The 19,835-nt window shown below is 52.1% G+C and overlaps 1 protein-coding gene across 1 annotated transcript; it reads right to left on the bottom strand.

Annotated features, from left to right (window-relative positions):
• Positions 1–767: 767 nt before the first annotated feature.
• On the bottom strand, positions 768–18,388 carry ANKRD16 (ankyrin repeat domain 16). The gene is made up of 9 exons (XM_059472950.1): positions 18,366–18,388; positions 15,259–15,600; positions 13,964–14,184; positions 10,269–10,311; positions 8,947–9,055; positions 7,834–7,995; positions 4,385–4,463; positions 2,561–2,749; positions 768–1,174 (listed from the first exon to the last, which is right to left on the bottom strand). Exons 2-9 carry the CDS (start codon positions 15,588–15,590, stop codon positions 1,167–1,169), a joined length of 1,143 nt encoding a protein of 380 aa, XP_059328933.1. The 5' UTR covers positions 15,591–15,600; positions 18,366–18,388; the 3' UTR covers positions 768–1,166.
• Between the last annotated feature and the right edge of the window lie 1,447 nt (positions 18,389–19,835).

The raw sequence follows: 19,835 nt of genomic DNA, 5'->3' as shown, positions 1-19,835 counted from the left end.
CACATCTGATGCCTTTCCACCCAACCCCATGGACCACTTTTAATTAGAAATGTGCCAACTATCCCAACAAAAACCCCTAATCAGGCTGCATTCCTACATCCCAATTGTTTGGGAATAAAAAACAGGAAGGAAAAGTTTTTGGAAAAACCAGAATTCCCTGGGGGAATTTTGCAGGTATAAAGCTGAACCCACATTCCTTTTCCAACCCCCAAAATAATGCACGTTCCCCTTGGTGTTTTGAGGTGTTCCCATGTTTTTTAAGGAATTTCCCCTTTGTGTTTCCATGGATATCTGGGAACATTCCCACTGGTTTTTCTCATCAGCAATACTGGGAGGACACAGATATTCCTTGGCTTATTAAAATGATAAATAAAAAGTTGGAATGAAGCAGCTCCTTGCATTTCCTGCTGTCGGGAGGCCAGAGCTGGATTTATGGATTTAAGGATCCATGGATCCTTAAATTTTAAATTTTATCCTTTAATTTTTTTTTTTATTCCTTTTGGAGGAATAAAATAATTTCCTCACCCACCCGGGGCTGCTCCAGGGAGAGCAAGGTGGGAATTTCCCACTCAAACCCAGCCATGGTTCATGGTGCATGCCTTACCTCACTCCCTTCTTGATTTTTAATATTTGCCATCCCCAAAAAAGCAGAATTCCATCCGTTTTTAACTCTTGGCATCACAAACAGACAAGGACACATCAGTTTGGGATGGAATTTATAATTCCAGCTGCACAAACCCAACAGCTGCAGCTGCTCTTACCTTGCTGGGAATTCCAGGAGCAGATTGTTGGGATTTAAAGTTCATCAGGGCTGGGAACTGCCAGCATTCCAGTCTGGGATAAAACACCTCCTTATTTTAGTCTGATCCAGAGATCCCTGGTGTCCTCGCAAGGCTGAGGTCCCACCACAGATTCCTGCAGGTTTTGGGATCAGCTTGGGCTACAAAGAGGATTCAAAAGGTGGAAGCAGCTCCAAGTGTCTCTGTGCTACCCAAAGAGGTCACATAAAAATTAAACTGCAAATTATTGCAGTTTAAGGGATTTGTGGAGAGCAGGTAAATCCATGATCCAGGTGGATTTTCTCCATGGGGATGTTCAGGGTGTGGAAATTCCCATGAAAAGCCACGAGGATCCCTGGAAGTGGCACTTCCCTGGATGGTTCTGTTTCAGGGAGCTGCACAGAAGAGGTGAAAGAAGAAAATAAATTTATAAGCATGGATCAGAACAGGAATGTGATAATTTTGGTGGGAAGGGACCTTAAAGATCATCTCATTCCACTCTCCCAGGTTGCTCCAGCCTGGCCTTGGACACTTCCAGGGATGGAGTAGCCACAACTTTTTTGGGAAACCTGTGCCAGGCCCTCCCCACCCTCCCAGGGAAGAGCCCAGACCATCACCTCCATTATCTTTAGAGATAATCCTATTTCAAACATTTCTCCTAAATCTACTCCCAAATGCCAAGCTTGGCTCCTCTGCTCAAATTTGGGTAAAAATCCTGATTTTATGGCGGGTTCTTTATTTGGGGGGGATCCTCAGTTTTGGGGGGCTCCTTAACCTGGGGGGTTCCTTTATTTAGGGTATTCATCACTTTGGGGGAGTTTTCAGTCTGGGTGAGAATCCTCCATTTAGGGGGTCCTCAATTTGGGGGAGGTTTCCTCAATTTAGGGGTTTTTCCTCAATTTAGGGGAGGATCCTCTATTTGGGAGGCTTCTTAATTTTTAGTGTTCTCTCATTAGTGGGAGATACAATTGAAGGGGATTCTGTTCATGGGGCAAGTCCCCTATTTGGGGGATCCTTAATTTAAAGAGACTCCTGACTTTGAGGATCGATATGGGGATTTTATTCAGCTGTTTCCCTAAATCTGGCAAGGAATTGTAGGGGGATAGAACATAAGAAAATAAAGATGGTGTAGAAAGTAATCTTACCCCTGAGGAGTTGCAGCTGGGCCAGTTATCAAAGATTAAGAACAGGCCACAGCTGTGACCAAGGACAAGAGTGCTATAAAAGAGTGGGGTGGCTGCGTGAGAAGGGAATTTGAATCAGTTGGCTGCTTTGTGAAGGAGTCAGTGCTCTGAGGAGCTGTCCATGAGAAACACCAAGAAGGTGTGGACCTCACCCCTAAAGAGCTGCAGCTGGGCCAGTTATCAAAGATTAGGAACAGGCCACAGCTGTGACCAAGGACAAGAGTGCTATAAAAGAGTGGGGTGGTGTTGAGAAGGAAATTTGAGTCATTTGGGTGCTTTGTGAAGGAGAAAGTGTCAGTGCTGTGAGGAGCAGTCCATGAGAAACCCCAAGAAGGAGTGGATGTCACCCCTAAAGTGCTGCAGCTGGGCCAGTTATCAAAGGTTAGGAACAGGCCACAGCTGTGTCCAATGAGCATGAGGGCTATAAAAGAGTGGGTTAGCTGGGTGAGGAGAAAGCTGGCGTTTGTTGGGTGCCTTGTGAAGGACAAAGAGTCAGTGCTGTGAGGAGCTGCCCACGAGAAACACCAAGAAGGTGTGACACCTTTGTGATAGGAGATAACAGCACGGAACCCCTGCGATAAGGAATGACCACTGTACCGTGTGGAAAAGGAGCAGGTTCCTCCTCTTCAGGTGCTGCCTGGTGTCCCCTGAAGAGCTGGATGACATCAGGGCTCCTGGCCAGCTGCTGGGCCAGCGTTCCCGTGGCATCAGGAGCGTCCTGGAGCCCGGCCCGCAGCAGGACCCCCACGGCCCCCGCGCGCTGCCCGGCGCTGGCCGCGTGCAGGGCTGGGGACACAGCAGCACCCTGTCACCTCCTGGGCCTGCCCCACCCCGCTCTGCAGGAAAATGCATCCCCAGGGGGATAAACAGGGACAGGGGGGAAAATGGGGTTCGGCACTGTGGGGTTACGGAGGGGTTTGGGGTTTTGGGTTGGGACAGAATCGCAGGATTGAGTTTGGGGTTAATGAGTCTGATCTTAAAGATCATCCAGTTCCACCTGGATGGTTTTGGGGTTGGGATGGAATCACAGGATTGAGTTTGGGATCATCCAGTTCCACCTGGATGGTTTTGGGGTTGGGATAGAATTGCAGGATTAAGTTTGGGATCATCCAATTAAAGATCATCCAGTTCCACCTGGATGGTTTTGGGGCTGGGATACAATCACAGGATTAAGTTTGGGATCATCCAATTAAAGATCATCCAGTTCCACCTGGATGGTTTTGGGGTTGGGATACAATCACAGGATTAAGTTTGGGATCATCCAATTAAAGATCATCCAGTTCCACCTGGATGGTTTTGGGGTTGGGATGGAATCGCAGGATTAAGTTTGGGGTCATTGAGTCTGATTTTAAAGATCATCAATTCCACCTGGATGGTTTTGGGTTGTGATGGAATCACAGGATTGAGTTTGGGATCATCCAGTCCCACCTGGGTGGTTTCTGGGTTGGGATAGAATAGCAGGATTAAGTTTGGGATCATCCAGCTCCACCCTCCTGCCATGGCAGGGACACCTCACACCATCCCAGGCTGCTCCAGCCTGGCCTTGGACATTGCAGGGATCAGGGGCAGCCCCAGCTGCTCTGGCAATGCCAGCCCAGCCCCTGCCCGCCCTCACTGTTAAAAATCCTCCTTTCATGTGATCCAAAGGAGGCATCCTGATCCCTCTGGGTAATCCTGATGTGGATGAGAAGCTTCCCAAGGACGCAGTGACCCAAACCCAGCCAAGGAGGAGCCACAGGAAAAAACATGCCAGGGTTGGATGGGCTCAGCAGAGCTTGGATTTAGTCACTGAGGGGGCGGAGGGAGAGATGGCACTGCTGAAACATGGCTTTAACCAAACCCAGGGCTGGGGAATGTGGCAATTTGGGCAATGGCTGAACCACATTTATCTTTTTTTTTAAATTTGAATTTTTAATTTCTTTTTTTGGGAGATGCTGATGCAAGAGCTGCCTGAGCGTCTCCCGCTGGGAATGCCGACTCTCCGGCATCGCTATAGCAACTCCATCTCCGTGCCAGCTCTCTGGTGTTATTTGCTCGTCAGCCATTTCCAGGCTGTTTGCTGAGGAATTGAGGCTGAAGAGCTCAATCCCTGTGTTTGTCCATCCAACCTGCTTCCAACAGGATCATTCCAGCCAAATTTGATGGGGAAGAGGCAGCATCGGAGCTCCTCAGAAAAATAAGCAGGAATTTCCCAATTTATGTCTCTGTTCTTCCCCCAATGGAAAAGCCCCAGCAGAAATTCCAGAAAATTGAAAGCCAGGGAATGCAAAATGCCCAAAAACCCCTGGGATGATGCCTCACACTGCCCCCAGGGCAAATGTATCCATGAGTTTGGCATCTCCCTGCCTGCTGAGGTTGGGATGTGCTTGTGGAAGCTCTTGGTGTCACATAAAGCTGGGAAAAGCAGCTTGGAATTCTCACCAGAACGGCCCTTCCCATCCTTGGCGTGGAGATCAGCGCCCAGGGACAGCAGGGTCTGGATGGTGTGGCCATGTCCTTCCTGCAGAACGAGGAATTTGGGATCAGCTCCGGGCTTGGATCCATCCCCAACCTGGGACTGCACAGATCTGCCCTGGCCTGGTCATGTCTGGGGGCACCAGGAGCTCCAGAGGATCTGGGAGCAGGTGGGAATCAGGCTCAGCTCCTTCAGATCAGATCCATGGGGCAGGAATGGTTATCCCACGGGACTCATGGGAATTATTATCCCATGGGAACTGGCCAGAAAGGTGCCACCAGGCAGCTTCCTAAAATCCCAGCATGGTTTGGGTTGGAAAAAATCCCTAAAGATCATCAAATTCCAATGGGCAGGGACTCTGTCCCTATCCCAGGCTGCTCCAGCCTGGCCTTGGGCACTGCAGGGATCAGGGGCAGCCCCAGCTGCTGTGGCAATGCCAGCCCAGGCAGGAATTCCTCATTGCCAAGATGCCACCCATGGCTGCCCTCAGGCAGTGGGAGCCATTCCCTGTGTCCATCCCTTATCCCAGGTCTCTCTCCTGAGCCCCTTTAGGTCCTGGCAGAGGCTCTGAGGTCTCTCCAACGTTGAGTTTCAAATCCCTCCATTCCCAGGGGATCTGGAGTTGATGTTCCCAAGGTTATTCCAGCTCCAGGAGCAGAACCTGTTGCTGATCTGGGCTGTTGCTCATCTGCCTCCCTCAGGCACTGGCATTTCCCAAAGGATCCCTCCAGGATTTGGGATCCCCTGGGAAAAGACCCAGCCCCAATCCACTGTTCCTCCCTCCCTCCTTCCTCTGCCAGGAGCCAATTTCAAATTCCACAGGGAAAATCCCAGCACAGCCCCCCTCTCCTTCCACCCTGCACAGGCTTTTCCAGAAATAAATCCCTTTTCCCTAAATAACACGCCTGATTTTGGAATTACATCCTCAATGCCATGAATTAGTCTTTGTCCTGCAGCCTGGGAATGGAAAGCTCTCATTTTTATCCCCCCTCTCCCCTCTCTTTTTTCCCTATTCCCACAGGATTCCACAGCATCTTCCCTGATCCCAAGTCTCCCATTTCCCTGTAAACCCAATTCCATGGCAGAGACACCGAGCCAGGAACTGCTGCAGCTGCCACAGCCCTGGCAGCAAATTGAATTTAAAAAATAATTTGATTTTCATGTGTTTATAAATGCAAAAGAATAAGAAAAGAGGGAGATAAAAACACAACCCACCAGGCACACGAGTGGTGCTGTAAATACAAAGTGACACCAAGGCTGGGGAGGGAAGGGAGAGAATCCCATCCAGTCATTCCCAAATCCCAGGAGCTGGGATTTCCTCCAAGGCACATTGTATTCCCCCCAGAGCCCTGCTGTTCAACGTACCCTTGGCAACCACAAGGGCTTTGAACGTGGCTGCTGGGAGCAGGAGGCCAGGAAAATGGGAGAAAGGGCTCCTTTGTGCCAGCCTGGATGGTGCCAGCATTCCCAGGGAGTGGCACGGATGGGTTTGTAGGGGCAGGGCACTGGCGTGAGGTTCAATTTCCACTACAAACCAAAATCCTGGGTTTAACATCCCTGGGTCAGAGCAGGGACATTCCCTTGCTGCCAGCTGGATCCTGGTCAGCAGGGAAGTTTTGGGATCTGCTCTGCATTCCCAGGGAGTATCACAGATGTTTTTGTAGGATCAGGGCACTGGGATGAGATTTTATTCCCACTACAAACCAAAATCCTGGGTTTAACATCCCTGGGTCTGAGCTGTGCTGCCAGCTGGATCCCAGGATGAATCCTGGTCAGCAGGGAAGTTTTGGGATCTGCTCTGCATTCCCAGGGAATGCTGCAGGACCCACAGCTCTGCTCCCCACATGGGCTGGGAGCAGGAGAAAGCTCCAGTGGTTCAGGAATTCAAAACAACTCTGGTGTGAAGGACACTGATAAAATTCTGGGAGCTCCCCCCACCTTCCCAGCTCTCCTTTCCCACTTTTGGACATCTCCTGTCCCTCCTCTGCAGGCAGCTGGACACAAATATGGAATTCCAGGGGTGGGAAGGACCTCAGAGCTCCTCCAGTGCCACCCCTGCCATGGCAGGGACACCTCCCACCATCCCAGGCTGCTCCAGCCCCAGTGCCCAACCTTGGCCATTGCAGGGATCAGGGGCAGCCCCAGCTGCTCTGGGAATCCCTTCCCAAAATCTCACCCCAGGCTCCCTCTCCAGGGAATTCCCTCCATTCCCAGCTCTCCCAGCCTGGCATTGGATCCATCCCCACCCCGACTCCTCTCTAGGAAGGGATTTTGGGGTCTGGGGGCTTCACTGGCAATCTCAGCACTCCAGGAAGGGTCTCCCTTCCCTTTGCCATCCCCAACTTCCATAAAAATCCCTGGGGATGGATTCTGAGTGTCCCAAATCCCAGAATGGTTTGGGTGGGAAGGGCCCTCCAAGCCCATCCCATTCCAGTGCCACCATCCCAGGCTGCTCCAGCCTGGCCTTGGGCACTGCAGGGATCAGGGGCAGCCCCAGCTGCTGTGGCAATGCCAGCCCAGGCAGGAATTCCTCATTGCCAAGATGCCACCCATGGCTGCCCTCTGGCAGTGGGAGCCATTCCCTGTGTGCTGTCCCTGCAGGCCTTGTCCCCAGTCCCTCTGCAGCTCTGCTGGAGCCCCTGCAGGCCCTGCAATGTGCTGGGAGCTCTCCCTGGAGCCTTCCCTGCTCCAGGGGAACATTCCCAGCTCTCCCAGCCTGGCTCCAGCCCTGCAGCAGCTCCATGGATTCCTCTGGGCTCTCCCCAGCAGCTCCAGGTCCTCCTGCTGCTGGCCCCAGGGCTGGGATCTGGTGCTCCAGGTGGGATCTCACCAGAGCAGAGGAGGAGAATCCCACCCTCACCCTGCTGCCCACATTTCTTCTGACACCCTGAAAACAGGGAATGGGACTGGTTGGGAATGGGACAGGGAATGAGACTGGTTGGGAATGGGACTGGTCAGGAATGGGACGGGGAATGGGACAGGGAATGGGACTGGCCAGGAATGGGACAAGGAATGGGACAGGGAATGGGACTGGCCAGGGAATGGGACTGGCCAGGAATGGGACAGGGAATGGGACTGGTCAGGAATGGGACAGGGAATGGGACAGGGAATGGGACTGGCCAGGAATGGGACAAGGAATGGGACAGGGAATGGGACTGGCCAGGGAATGGGACTGGCCAGGAATGGGACAGGGAATGGGACTGGTCAGGAATGGGACAGGGAATGAGACTGGTTGGGAATGGGACAGGGAATGGGACTGGCCAGGAATGGGACAGGGAATGGGACTGGCCAGGAGCAGAGGGACAGTGGCACAGGATGAGCCAGGAAGGCAATTCCTCCATGGTGGCCAACACCTGATCCAGCTGGTTCAGTGCCTGGCCCAGGCTGCCCAAGGGGACTGGGAGCAGGGACAGACCTTGGCCGCGTAGTGCAGGGCTGGCAGCTGCAGGGACGTCGCTGTCCCGTTGACATCCAGGCCCAGCTCGGCCACCAGGAACTGGATGGAGCCATCCTGGGCTGTGACAGCTGCCCTGTGCAGGGCCTGAGCTCCCAGGGCATCCACAGCTGTGGGACAGGCCTGCAGGGAGGGAACAGCACGGAAATCACACAGAGTGCACTCATCCCAAGTGAGATCAGCGCCCTCTGGAACCTCCACGAGGTTTCCCACCTCTCCCACCCTCAGTGCTTGAAATGTGGGGTTAAAACCACAACAAACTTCCCAGTCCATAAAACAGCATTTCCTTTTCCTTAGGAAATCCAGGATCTGACCAACACCTCTGGGAGAATCAGCCATGAGGGGGCCCCAATCAGCTGGGATCATCCAGCAATCAATCAGTCAATAATCAATAAATGATTATTTATTGATTGCAGTGGTCTGGCTCCTGCTGTGCACAGCTGGCTCTAATGGCATTCCCTGGAGGAAATCAGGGATTTTTGGGAGCCAGCACAGGAGCAGGAGCTGCCAGGAGAGAGGGAGGGCAGGGAGGAGCTCTGGATAACTCATGGATGGACAATTCCACATTATCCCAGCCACTGGAGCCTCCATGCCAAGCCTGGCATTCCAAGAGCTGCTTTTGGCTGTGCCACAGCTGCCCCTGGAGTGCTGGGAATGTCCTGTCCCCTCCTGCCACTGCCTGGTGTCACCATCCCACTGCACCAGCTCTGGGGACACGTTTACACCAAAGCTGGGGCTGCCCCTGGGTCCCTGGCAGTGTCCAAGGCTGGGTTGAAGCCACCTTGGATAATGGAAGGTGTCCCTGCCTGTGGTAGGGGTGGAATGAGATGATTTTTAAAGCTTTTAAAACTTGTTTAAAGTTCTTCCAATCCAAACCATTCCACGATTCCTGCCCCAGGAGATGATTCCTGACAGCCTCACTCAGCCAAATCCTTCCCATCTCCAGGGGGATTTCTCTCTTTAAAAATTGAAAATTTGCCTCCTTGTGCTCCAGTCATGGTGAACACGTGGCTCACCTGCCCTGGCAGCCCTGCTCAGCTCCTGCAGGAGGCACTGAGGGATTCTGGCACCCACCTGGTGTCTCTGCAGGAGCAGCCGGGCGATGCCAACGTGCCCGTTCTGGAGAGCATCCATGAAGGGAGTGACCCCACAGCTGTCCCTGCTGTCACCTTTGTACTGGCACCTGCAAGGGACAGGAGAGAAAACCAGCCCAGAGCTGTGGGCAGCTCCAAAATCCTCATGGAAGGAGACTCCCAGCAGCTGGGATTGAAAATGGAATGTATAAAGCTCATCCACAGACCATGGATAAACCTGTCCTGGTGTTTTGGGCCTGGGGAATGATTTGTGGGGTTTTTTGGGGATCAGAGATGTGGTTCAGCTCGTTTGGGGTCTACAGATCGTTTATAATTCCCTTTTTCCTGGCCAGAGGGTTTCCAGAAGGGACCAGGAGTGCACTGGAAACAGGGAATAACCAGATCCTCATGGAATGATGTACAAAATACAATCTCATTCAGGTTAAACTGCAGTGAAATGAGAGAAAACTGAATTAAAGCCTGGCTTAGATCACAGAGCTGTCCCTGCTGTCACCTTTGTACTGGCACCTGCAAGGGACAGGAGAGAAAACCAGCCCAGAGCTGTGGACAGCTCCAAAATCCTCATGGAAGGAGACTCCCAGCAGCTGGGATTGAAAATGGAATGTATAAAGCTCATCCACAGACTATTTTTTCCTGGTGTTTTAGGGCCTGGGGAATGATTTGTGGGGTTATTTTGGGGATCAGAGATGTGGTTCAGCTCTTTGGGGCTCTACAGATCGTTTATGATTCCCTTTTTCCTGACCAGAGGGTTTCCATGAGTGCACTGGAAGCAGGGAATAACCAGCTCCTCACGGAATGATGTACAAAATACAATCCCATTCAGGCTGAACTGCAGTGAAATGAGAGAAAACTGAATTAAAGATCACAGAGCTGTTTATGCTGAGCCAAGCATGGACAGGCTGGCATGAGCTGTGATTCCCAGGGAAAGCTGCTCCAGCTCTGGGGAGGGAGAACAGAGAAAGGGAACCGAGCTGCTTTAAAGCCGCTTCCCAGCAATTCCCCAGGAAAACAAGGATAAGCCCAGCCTAGAGAAGCTGCTCTGGCTGTTGTCACACTGGGAATGAATCAGCAGGGAAAACAAAGCCAGGGCTGAGTTACATAACTGGGATTTGTGTCACAAGCAAGAGGGAGCCCATCCCCAGGGAATCCTTGTCCCTTTCCCAGCTGGGAAAAACCTGGAGCGGGAGGAGCCAGCCTCGGGATGGAGAGCAGGGCAGCTGGAACAGCACAAGCATCCTTTGTGTGCAAATGCTGGCAGGGAATGGCAGCTGGGGCAGGAAAAGCTGGGAGGAGCCTGCTTACCGGTCCAGGAGCAGCTCCACGACCTGGGAACAGCCGTGCATTGCTGGGAAAAGATGGGAAAAAATCAGGAAAAACATGGACTGGTTGTGGGTCTGTGGCATTGTGTTCCTACAGCGAGGCATGCTCGGGTTGCTGATCCTTTTGGGATGCTGAAGGGGCTCCAAGGAGCTTTATTCTCATCAGGTTTTTGTGGATTAAAGAAAAAAGGTTTCCCTTCCTCTGATGCCATTGGGAATGTGAGGTAAAGCAGGAAATAGGGACGGAATGGGCAATGCCTGGCTCCATCTGCCACAGAATGCAGCTGGAACAAAGAGGGTTTCTCCCAATTATTTGTTCATTCCTGATTGGGATCTGGGAGAAGCAAAAGGAACACAGAGCTGGGGAAATGCTGGATAACACTGCCAGCCCTCCTCAGCCACTCCCACCTCATCATCCTCACCCATCTCAGAGGGAAAACAACAACAGAGGGGGAGAATTTGAACCCGAGGCACTGAAATATTCCAGTTTTTGATTTTTTTAAACATTTCACTTCACACAGCTTTGATCCAGCTGCTTTTTTTTTTTTTTTTTTTTTCCTCTGCAGGTCATTTTGCAAAACAAATGGAACACATTCGAGAGAAAAATAATATCAGACCAAGGCTGGAGCTGCTCCATCAGCTGATGGGAAAAGGGCTCCTGGGAAATGTGTGCTTTCAGCTGGAATCCCACTGAGGGATTCCCAGATTTTGGCTCTCTGCTCCTGCTCCCTGCCTGTTCTTCACCCAAGCTGATGGAAAATCCAAGTCATGGGAAGAAAAATCCCTCACAATTCCATCTTTTATCAGGAGCAGAGGCTCAGGACAGCTGGGATCCTCTGCTGCATTCCACATCCTCTAATTACCTCCTCCCAGCTTTCTTCCCTCGAGATACAAGAAGCAACAAAGCTGAAGGAATCAACCCTTATTCATATAAAAAATAATTGCAGGAGGGAGAAAATGACCCATCAGGAAGGCAGCTGGCCTGGTCACGGGTTAATGTGCTCAAAGCCACACCCCTGGGATGGAAATCCATGGAAACCCCTGGGACAGGCACTTGGCCCTGACATGACGTCCCCCAGAAGCTCCAACACCATCCCTTATCCCTGCTCCTGCCTTGGGAACTGGGAATATCCCATGGGATAAGTGAGGGGATACCAGGGAGCAGCAGTTTGGGATCAGATTGCACTGGGGGCACTGAGGGGTTAAATGCTAATTCCCTAATTCCCTAATTCCAGCCCTTCCCCATTCCCAGTCACTCCCACTCCAGCTGCTGCCCCAGGGCCTGGCTGGATCAGGAAATTCCAGAAATCCACCCAAATTGTGGAGTGGTGCCTTTGCCACAGAAAACACAGGTGGAGACACCTCTAGGAAGCAGAATCCAGGTGCTGGATCCCAGTTGTACACCCATATCCCAAAGCAGGGAAATTACTTTGCCTCAAGGTCAGAATTCCCCCCTTCCCACAGGATAACCCCAAATCCCAGAGCTCACCCCGCTCCTGACCCTGTCCCAGATCCCAACCCAACATCTCCTGCAGGGAGAGGAGCTGCCAGCCCCATGGAAACAACACCCAGAGCTGGGCAGGGATGGGAGAACGTTAAAAAATCGGGATCAGCCACTTCAGGCAAGCTGCAGTGATCCCAGCACCAACCCACTCCCTGGTTTTTGCATTCCCAGGTCAAGCACAAGGACTCAGTGGTGCCCAGGGGCTGGAATTGTCACTGCTGATGAGCCAGGAGTGGCAGAGCAAGGGCTGGAAAAGGCACAGCAGTGACAGCACAGCAGGGGCTCCTCCCAGCACCTCAGGATTTTCCAGGGAGTCAATCCCAATTAAATTCTTTGGGAAAGGAGTTTGGGCAGGCAGGGCTCATCTCTGCTGCTGAGACCTGGAATGCACAGCCTGATTCCCACCCTGGACGTGGTCTGAGCCCTCCTGTGCTTCCCAACAATCCTGGGGATGCCCAGGATTCCTAAACCTGCCCATTCCCTTTAAATATCCCTTAAAATCAAGGAAAAGGGCAGGGAAAGGGAATTGTGGACATGGTGGGCTCCAACAACAGCTCCTGAGTATTCCCAGCAGGGCTTGTCCCTCTCCTCCACAGAAAGGACCCCTGGAATTCTCACCATGGCATGAGGGCAAGGAGACTGGAAAATTTGGAGTTTATGACTGGAATCATGGAGTCATTTGGGTTGGGAAAGTGCTTGAGCCCAACCATTCCCACCACTGCCCCATGTCCCCAGGTGCCACCTCCACATGGATTTTAAATCCCTCCAGGAATGGGGACTCCACCCTTGCCCTGAGCAGCTCATCCCAATGCTTACAAATTCTTACAACTCCTTTCCAGGAAGGAATTTTCCCCAATATCCCACCTGAACCTCCCCAGGCCCAGCTTGAGGCTGTGCTAAGGAAATCCATCCCCAGGCAGATCCCAAAAAGTTCCTCCCAGCAGCTCTGCTGCTTTCAGGAATTGCAAATGCCAGGATGTGCTTGGAGCTGGGGAGCTTCTCACAGCAGGGAGGAAAATCACATCCCTGTTCCAAGGGAGCTCAGATCCATCAGTGCCAGGGAGAGATGGACTCCATCCAAGGACCCCAAGAATTCCAAGAGGCCCATTTGTGCATTTCCTGAGGGAAAAATTCCCATTTTTCTGGAGGTAGACACCAGTTTCTGCTTCTCCTGAGGGAAAACCTCATTCCTGCTTATATTAACCCTGCAGACAAACCAGGATATCCCCCAAAATCCCAACTTTTTGGCCTCTTTCCCCTCAGGCCTGGCTCCATGACAGAGTGGGAGAGGGCATGGTGACTCCTTAGGCTGGTCCAGGAGGGAAACCTGGATGTGCTGTGGGATTCATGGATTTCCTGAGGGAAACATTCCCATTTTTCTGGAAATAGGCATCAGCCTCTCCTTCTCCTGAGGGAAAACCCCATTCCTGCTTATCCCAAACCCCAAATCAACCATAGTATCCTGATTTTTTGGCCCCTTTTCCCTCAGGCCCGGCTCCATGACAGAGCAAGAGAGGCAGTGGCAGCTCCTGAGGCTGGTTCAGGAGGGAAACCTGGATGTGCTGTGGGATTTGTGGATTTGCTGAGGGAAAAGCTCCCATTTTTTCTGGAAGTAGACACCAGACTATGCTTCTCCTGAGGGGAAACCCAAGTATTCATGGATTTCCTGAGGGAAAATTTCCCATTTTTCTGCAAGCAGACATCAGCCTCTCCTTCTCCTGAGGGAAAACCTCATCCCTGCTTATCCCAACTCCCCAAACCAACCAGCATATCCCCCAAAATCCTGATTTTTTTGCCTCTTTCCCCTCAGGCCTGGCTCCATGATGGAGCAGAAGAGGCCATGGCAGCTCCTGAGGCTGGTCCAGGAGGGAAACCTGGATGTGCTGCAGGATTTTCTGAGAGAAAAATTCCCATTTTTCTGGAAGCAGACATCAGCCTCTCCTTCTCCTGAGGGAAAATCTCATTCTTGCTTATCTCAAGCCCCAAACCAACCAGGATATCCCCCAAAATCCTGATATTTTTGCCTCTTTTCCCTCAAGCCTGGCTCCATGGCAGAGCAGGAGAAGCCATGGCAGCTCCTGAGGCTGCTCCAGGAGGAAAACCTGGCTCCCCCACAGGATGAGGCAAGGCTGGATGAGATTCCAGAAGGCTTCCCTGATCCACCCCGGGTGTACCTGCTGTGTGCAGAGGCGTTCTCCCCGTGGTGCTCTCGGTGTCCCAGCAGCTTGGGGACACATCCAGGAGGTAGTGGAGCACCTCGGGGTGCCCTTCCCTGCTGGCAATGTGGAAGCAGTTCCAGCCATCCTTGTTCCTCAACAACGGGTTGGCTCCGTGCTCCACCAGGGTTTTGATCACTTCCAAGTTTTGCCTGGTGCAAGCCATCATCAGGGGAGTCCTGGAAGAAGATCCAGGGAAATAAAATAACCTGGCACAGCAAATCTCATTCAGGTGCTTTGCCTGAGGATCCAGGAGGTTTTACAGCACTGTTGTTCCAGGCTGGGAATATTCCAGCACCTTTTCCATGCAGTCCCTCAGAGTTTTCTGTGTTTTTAAAGCAAATGAGACTTTTCCCAAAGGTTTGGGTATGCCTTAGGAAGCACAGAGGTCCCTGCTTTTATCCATGGGTAGAAGAGCACAGCCACACAAATCCAGGCTCGTGGAATCTTGGCCTCAGCTCCAGGCTGGCACAGCCTCAGTTCCCAGCTCTGGAATGCTGCCTGTGGACTTGTGGCAGTTCAGCTGCAAAGGACCCTCCCAGGCTTTCATCTGGGAGCAGGGGAGAATCCTTGTTTTATTTTTCCATCCCTAAGGGAAGAGTGGAGCAGTAATTTACAGCTTTTGGGAGAAACAGGGGGAAAGTAGGGATAGGGCTGGAATTTCTCCCAAAAATCCAACTGGATCCACAGTGTGGGCAGCAGGGGAAGGGAATTCTGCCCTCTCTGCTCCACTCAGGTGATCCCACACGGAGTCCAGCTCTGGGATACCAATAAAAGGACCTGGAGCTGCGGGAGCAAATCCAGAGGAATCCATGGAGCTCTGAGGGCTGGAGCCAGGCTGGGAGAGCTGGGAATGTTCCCCTGGAGCAGGGAAGGCTCCAGGGAGAGCTCCCAGCACATTGCAGGGCCTGCAGGGGCTCCAGCAGAGCTGCAGAGGGACTGGGGACAAGGCCTGCAGGGACAGCACACAGGGAATGGCTCCCACTGCCAGAGGGCAGCCATGGGTGGCATCTTGGCAGTGAGGAATTCCTGCCTGGGCTGGCATTGCCACAGCAGCTGGGGCTGCCCCTGATCCCTGCAGTGCCCAAGGCCGGGCTGGACACTGGGGCTGGAGCAGCCTGGGATAAGGGAAGGTGTCCCAGATGTCCCAGGATGATCCTTAAGCTCCTTCCCACCCATTACACAATCCCAAACACCACCTCCAGCAGCCACATTCCCACCCTCCCCACCCAATCCCAAATCCCAGCACCTACCAGTCAGCCTTTTTCAAGCAGTCCACGCTGGCCCCTCTCTCCAGGAGGAAGGACACACATTCCAGGTGCCCCATGGACGCAGCCTCATGGAGGGGTCTCTTGTAGTCCCCATTGGCCACCTCCATGTCCATCCCAACCTCCTGGACCAGGAATTCCAGCACATCCCGGTGTCCCAAACGAGCTGCGTGGTGCAGCAGGGAATCTCCCAAACGTCCCCAGCGCCAGCTGCGAGCCTCTGGAACCTCATCCAGCCTCAGCTCATCCCGCAGGAGAGCCAGGTTTCCCTCCTGGACCAGCCTCAGGAGCCGCCGCAGCCTCTCCTGCTCCACCATGGAGCCGGGCCTGAGGGGAAAGAGGTAAAAAATCAGGATTCTGGGAAATATCCTAGTTGGTTTGGGGGTTTTGATAAGGAAGATTGAGGTTTTCCCTCAGGAGAAACAGAGTCTGGTGTCTACTTCCAGAAAAACGGGAGCTTCTCCCTCAGGAAATCCACAAATCCCCCAGCACATCCAGGTTTCCCTCCTGGACCAGCCTCAGAAGCCACCGCAGCCTCTCCTGCTCCACCATGGAGCTGGGCCTGTGGGGAAAGGGTCCAAAAAATTGGGATTTTGGGGAATATTGTGGTTGGTCTGCAGGGTTGGGATAAGGACGAATGAGGCTTTCCCTCAGGAGAAGAAAGGCCTGGTTTCTTCTTCCAGAAAAATGGGACTTTTTCCCTCAGAAAATCCACAAATCCCACAGCACATCCAGGTTTCCCACCTGGACCAGCCTCAGGAGCTGCCACTGCCTCTCTTGCTCTGCAATGGAGCCGGGCCTGAGGGGAAAGAGGTAAAAAATCAGGATTTTGGGGGCATCCTGGTTGGTTTGGGGGGTTTTGATAAGGAAGACTGAGGTTTTCCCTCAGGAGAAGCAGAAACCTGTGTCTATTGCCAGAAAAACATGAATTTTTCCCTCAGGAAATCCACAAATCCCACAGCGCATCCAGGTTTCCCTCCTGGACCAGCCTCAGGAGCCACCGCGGCCTCTCCCACTCCACCATGGAGCTGGGCCTGTGGGGAAATGGTCCAAAAAATTGGGATTTTGGGGAATATTGTGGTTGGTCTGCAGGGCTGGGATAAGGAGGAATGAGGCTTTCCCTCAGGAGAAGCAAGGCCTGGTGCCTTCTTCCAGAAAAATGGGACTTTTTCCCTCAGAAAATCCACAAATCCCACAGCACATCCAGGTTTCCCTCCTGCACCAGCCTCTGGAGCTGCCACTGCCTCTCTTGCTCTGCAATGGAGCCGGGCCTGAGGGGAAAGAGGTAAAAAATGAGGATTTTGGGGGTATCCTGGTTGGTTTGGGGGTTTTGATAAGGAAGACTGAGGTTTTCCCTCAGGAGAAGCAGAAACCTGTGTCTATTGCCAGAAAAACATGAATTTTTCCCTCAGGAAATCCACAAATCCCACAGCGCATCCAGGTTTCCCTCCTGGACCAGCCTCAGGAGCCACCGCGGCCTCTCCTGCTCCACCATGGAGCTGGGCCTGTGGGGAAATGGTCCAAAAAATTGGGATTTTGGGGAATATTGTGGTTGGTCTGCAGGGCTGGGATAAGGAGGAATGAGGCTTTCCCTCAGGAGAAGCAAGGCCTGGTGCCTTCTTCCAGAAAAATGGGACTTTTTCCCTCAGAAAATCCACAAATCCCACAGCACATCCAGGTTTCCCTCCTGCACCAGCCTCTGGAGCTGCCACTGCCTCTCTTGCTCTGCAATGGAGCCGGGCCTGAGGGGAAAGAGGTAAAAAATCAGGATTTTGGGGGTATCCTGGTTGGTTTGGGGGTTTTGATAAGGAAGACTGAGGTTTTCCCTCAGGAGAAGCAGAAACCTGTGTCTATTGCCAGAAAAACATGAATTTTTCCCTCAGGAAATCCACAAATCCCACAGCATATCCAGGTTTCCCTCCTGGACCAGCCTCAGGAGCCACCACGGCCTCTCCTGCTCAGCCATGGAGCCAGGCCTCAGGGGAAAGAGGCAAAAAAATCAGGACTTGAGGGAATATTGTGGTTGGTTTGGGGTGTTTGGATAAGCAGGAATGAGGTTTTCCCTCAGGAGAAGCAGAGCCTGGTGTCTGCTTCCAGAAAAATGGGAATTTTTCCCTCAGGAAATCCATGAAGTGGCCTCTCCCTCAGGATAAGCAGCAATTTCCTTCTCCCTCAGAATAATGAAAAGGTTTCATTCTCCCTCAGGATAATTGAAAATTGCCCTTTAGAAAACCAGGACCTGGCCTGTCCTTCGGGAAAAGCAGGAATTTTCCTCTCCCTCTGAAATTCAGGAAGCAGTCACTCCTCAGTAAAAGCAAAAATTCCATTATTTTTCCTTGGGAAAATTAGGATCTGGTCTCTCCCTCCAGAAAATAGGATTTTCTTTTCCTAAAGAAATCCAGGATCTGACGTTTCCCTTAGGAAAAACAGAAATTCCCTTTTCCCTCGGGAAAACCAAAGTTTCTTTTTCCATTGGGATGCCCAGGAACCTCTGGAAAAGCAGAAATTCATTTTCTCTCTGGAAAATCAGAAATCAGCCTTTCCCTCAGGAAAATAGGAAAGCCACATCTTCTTTAGGCAAAAAGAAATTCCTTTTTTTCCTTAGGGAAAACAGAAACCAAAATTCCCTTAGGAAATCTTGAAATTCCCTTTTTCCTCAGGGAAAAATGGGCAATTTCTTTTTACTTAGGAAAACCAGGACCCCACCTCTTCCTCCAGAAAACCGGAAATTCCCTCTTCCTTTAGGAAAACCAGGAACTTCCTTTTTCTTTGGGAAAACAAAGAATTAGCCACTCCATCAGGAAAAACAGAATTTTGCTTTTTCATATGGAAAACCAGGAATGGGTTTCTCCCTCAGGAAAACCAGGATTTTCCATTTTCCCTAAGAAAAATTAGAAACCAGCCTCTCCCCCTGGTAACACAGAAATTCCCATTCCCTCTGGGAAAACTCCAAAATTCCTCTCCCTCTTAGGAAAGCCAGAAACCAGCTGGAAATACATAAATTTTCTTTTTCACTTAGGAAAATCTGAAATTCCCCTTTCCCTTTAGAAAACAAATAATTTCCTTTTTCCTGCGGATAGTCAGACACCAACCCCTCCTCCAGGAAAAGCAGCAATTCCCTTTCCCCTCCCAAACGAACAGGAATTTCTGTTTTTCCTGAGGAAAAAAAAAAAAAAAACCAAACAAAAATTCATTTTTTCCTCAGGAAAAAACAACATAAATTCTTTTTTTCTTTAGGAAACCCAAAAGTTCCCGTTCCCTTCGGGGCTCCCGCAGTCCGGGATCCGCCCCTCATTCCCTCCCCAGCTCATCCCAGGCCGCGCAATTCCCGCGGGAAAATTCCCGGTTTTTCCAACCCACCCGCGCGCCGCGGAGCGCCCGTGACGTCACGCGCGGAGATACTGACGTCACCGCAAGGGGAGAGGTAAATAAACCCCGCCCAACACGGAAGTGCTGCACCATTGGACAGTGCTGTGCGCTGATCTGGCTGCTGATTGGGCAGTGGGGAGGGGGCGGGGCCGGTGGAGAGCGCGGGGCCGGGAGCGCCGGGAGCGGGTGAGGAGGGCGCGACCATTTCGGGGCAACGTGGGGGGGGACGGGGAGGGGGTTTCCTTGGGAATGGGGTTTATTTGGGAATGCGGAGCCCTCGGGAATGAGGGAATGCTTGGAACTGAGGGATTGGCACTGAGGGGACCCTTGGCAAAGGCGGGGGATTGGCATTCAAAGGGCTTTTGGCGCTGCAGGGGATCTTGGGAATGGAGGCTCTTTTGGCGTTGGGGGCACCGTTGGAAATGGGGGAATCCTTGGAATTGAGGGGTTTGGGAAGAGGGCACCCTTGGAAATGAAGGGAGGTTTGGGATTGAAGGGGGTTTGGGCACTGCGGGGGAGCTTGGACATTGAGGGGTTCTGGGGAATGGGGGCTCCTTCGGCGTGAGGGGCCCTTGGGAATGGGGGAATCCTTGGCATTGAGGGATTGGGAATGAGGGGTAACAGGATGGGGGAGTGAACGGGGGGCGTCTTGGCTGACAAGGGGTTAAAAGGGAATTCCTAAGGAATGAGGGAATCCTTGGAATCGGGGCATTGGCACTGAGGGGACCCTTGGCATTGAGGGTGCCTTGGGAATGGGGGAATCCTTGGGATTGAGGGATTGGGAATGAGGAGTAACAGGATGGGGGAGTGAGCAGGGGGGCTCTTGGCTGAGAAGGGGTTAAAAGGAAATTTCTTGGGAATGAGGGAATCCTTGGAATTCAGGGATTGGCAGTGAGGGCACCCTTGGCATTGAGGGGGGCCTTGGGAATGGGGGTGTCCTTAGGATTTGAGGGGACCCTTAGAAAAAGGGGAATCATTGGGATTGAGGGATTGGGAATGAGGGGTGACTGGATGGGGGAGTGAACAGGGAATCTTTTGGCTGAGAAGGGGTTAAAAGGGAATTCCTTGGGGATTAGGGAATCCTTGGAACTGGGGGGTTGGCACTGAGGGGACAGCTGGCATTGAGGGGATCCTTGGGAATGGGGGAATCCTTGGGATTTGAGAGGAGCTTTGAAAAAAGAGGGAATCCTTGG

The sequence above is a fragment of the Ammospiza nelsoni genome, chromosome 5 (assembly GCF_027579445.1).
Source record: "Ammospiza nelsoni isolate bAmmNel1 chromosome 5, bAmmNel1.pri, whole genome shotgun sequence".
In the NCBI taxonomy this organism is placed as follows: domain Eukaryota; kingdom Metazoa; phylum Chordata; class Aves; order Passeriformes; family Passerellidae; genus Ammospiza; species Ammospiza nelsoni.
The sequence above is the reverse complement of the archived record's forward strand: the minus strand, read 5'-3'. Positions and strand labels throughout refer to the sequence as shown.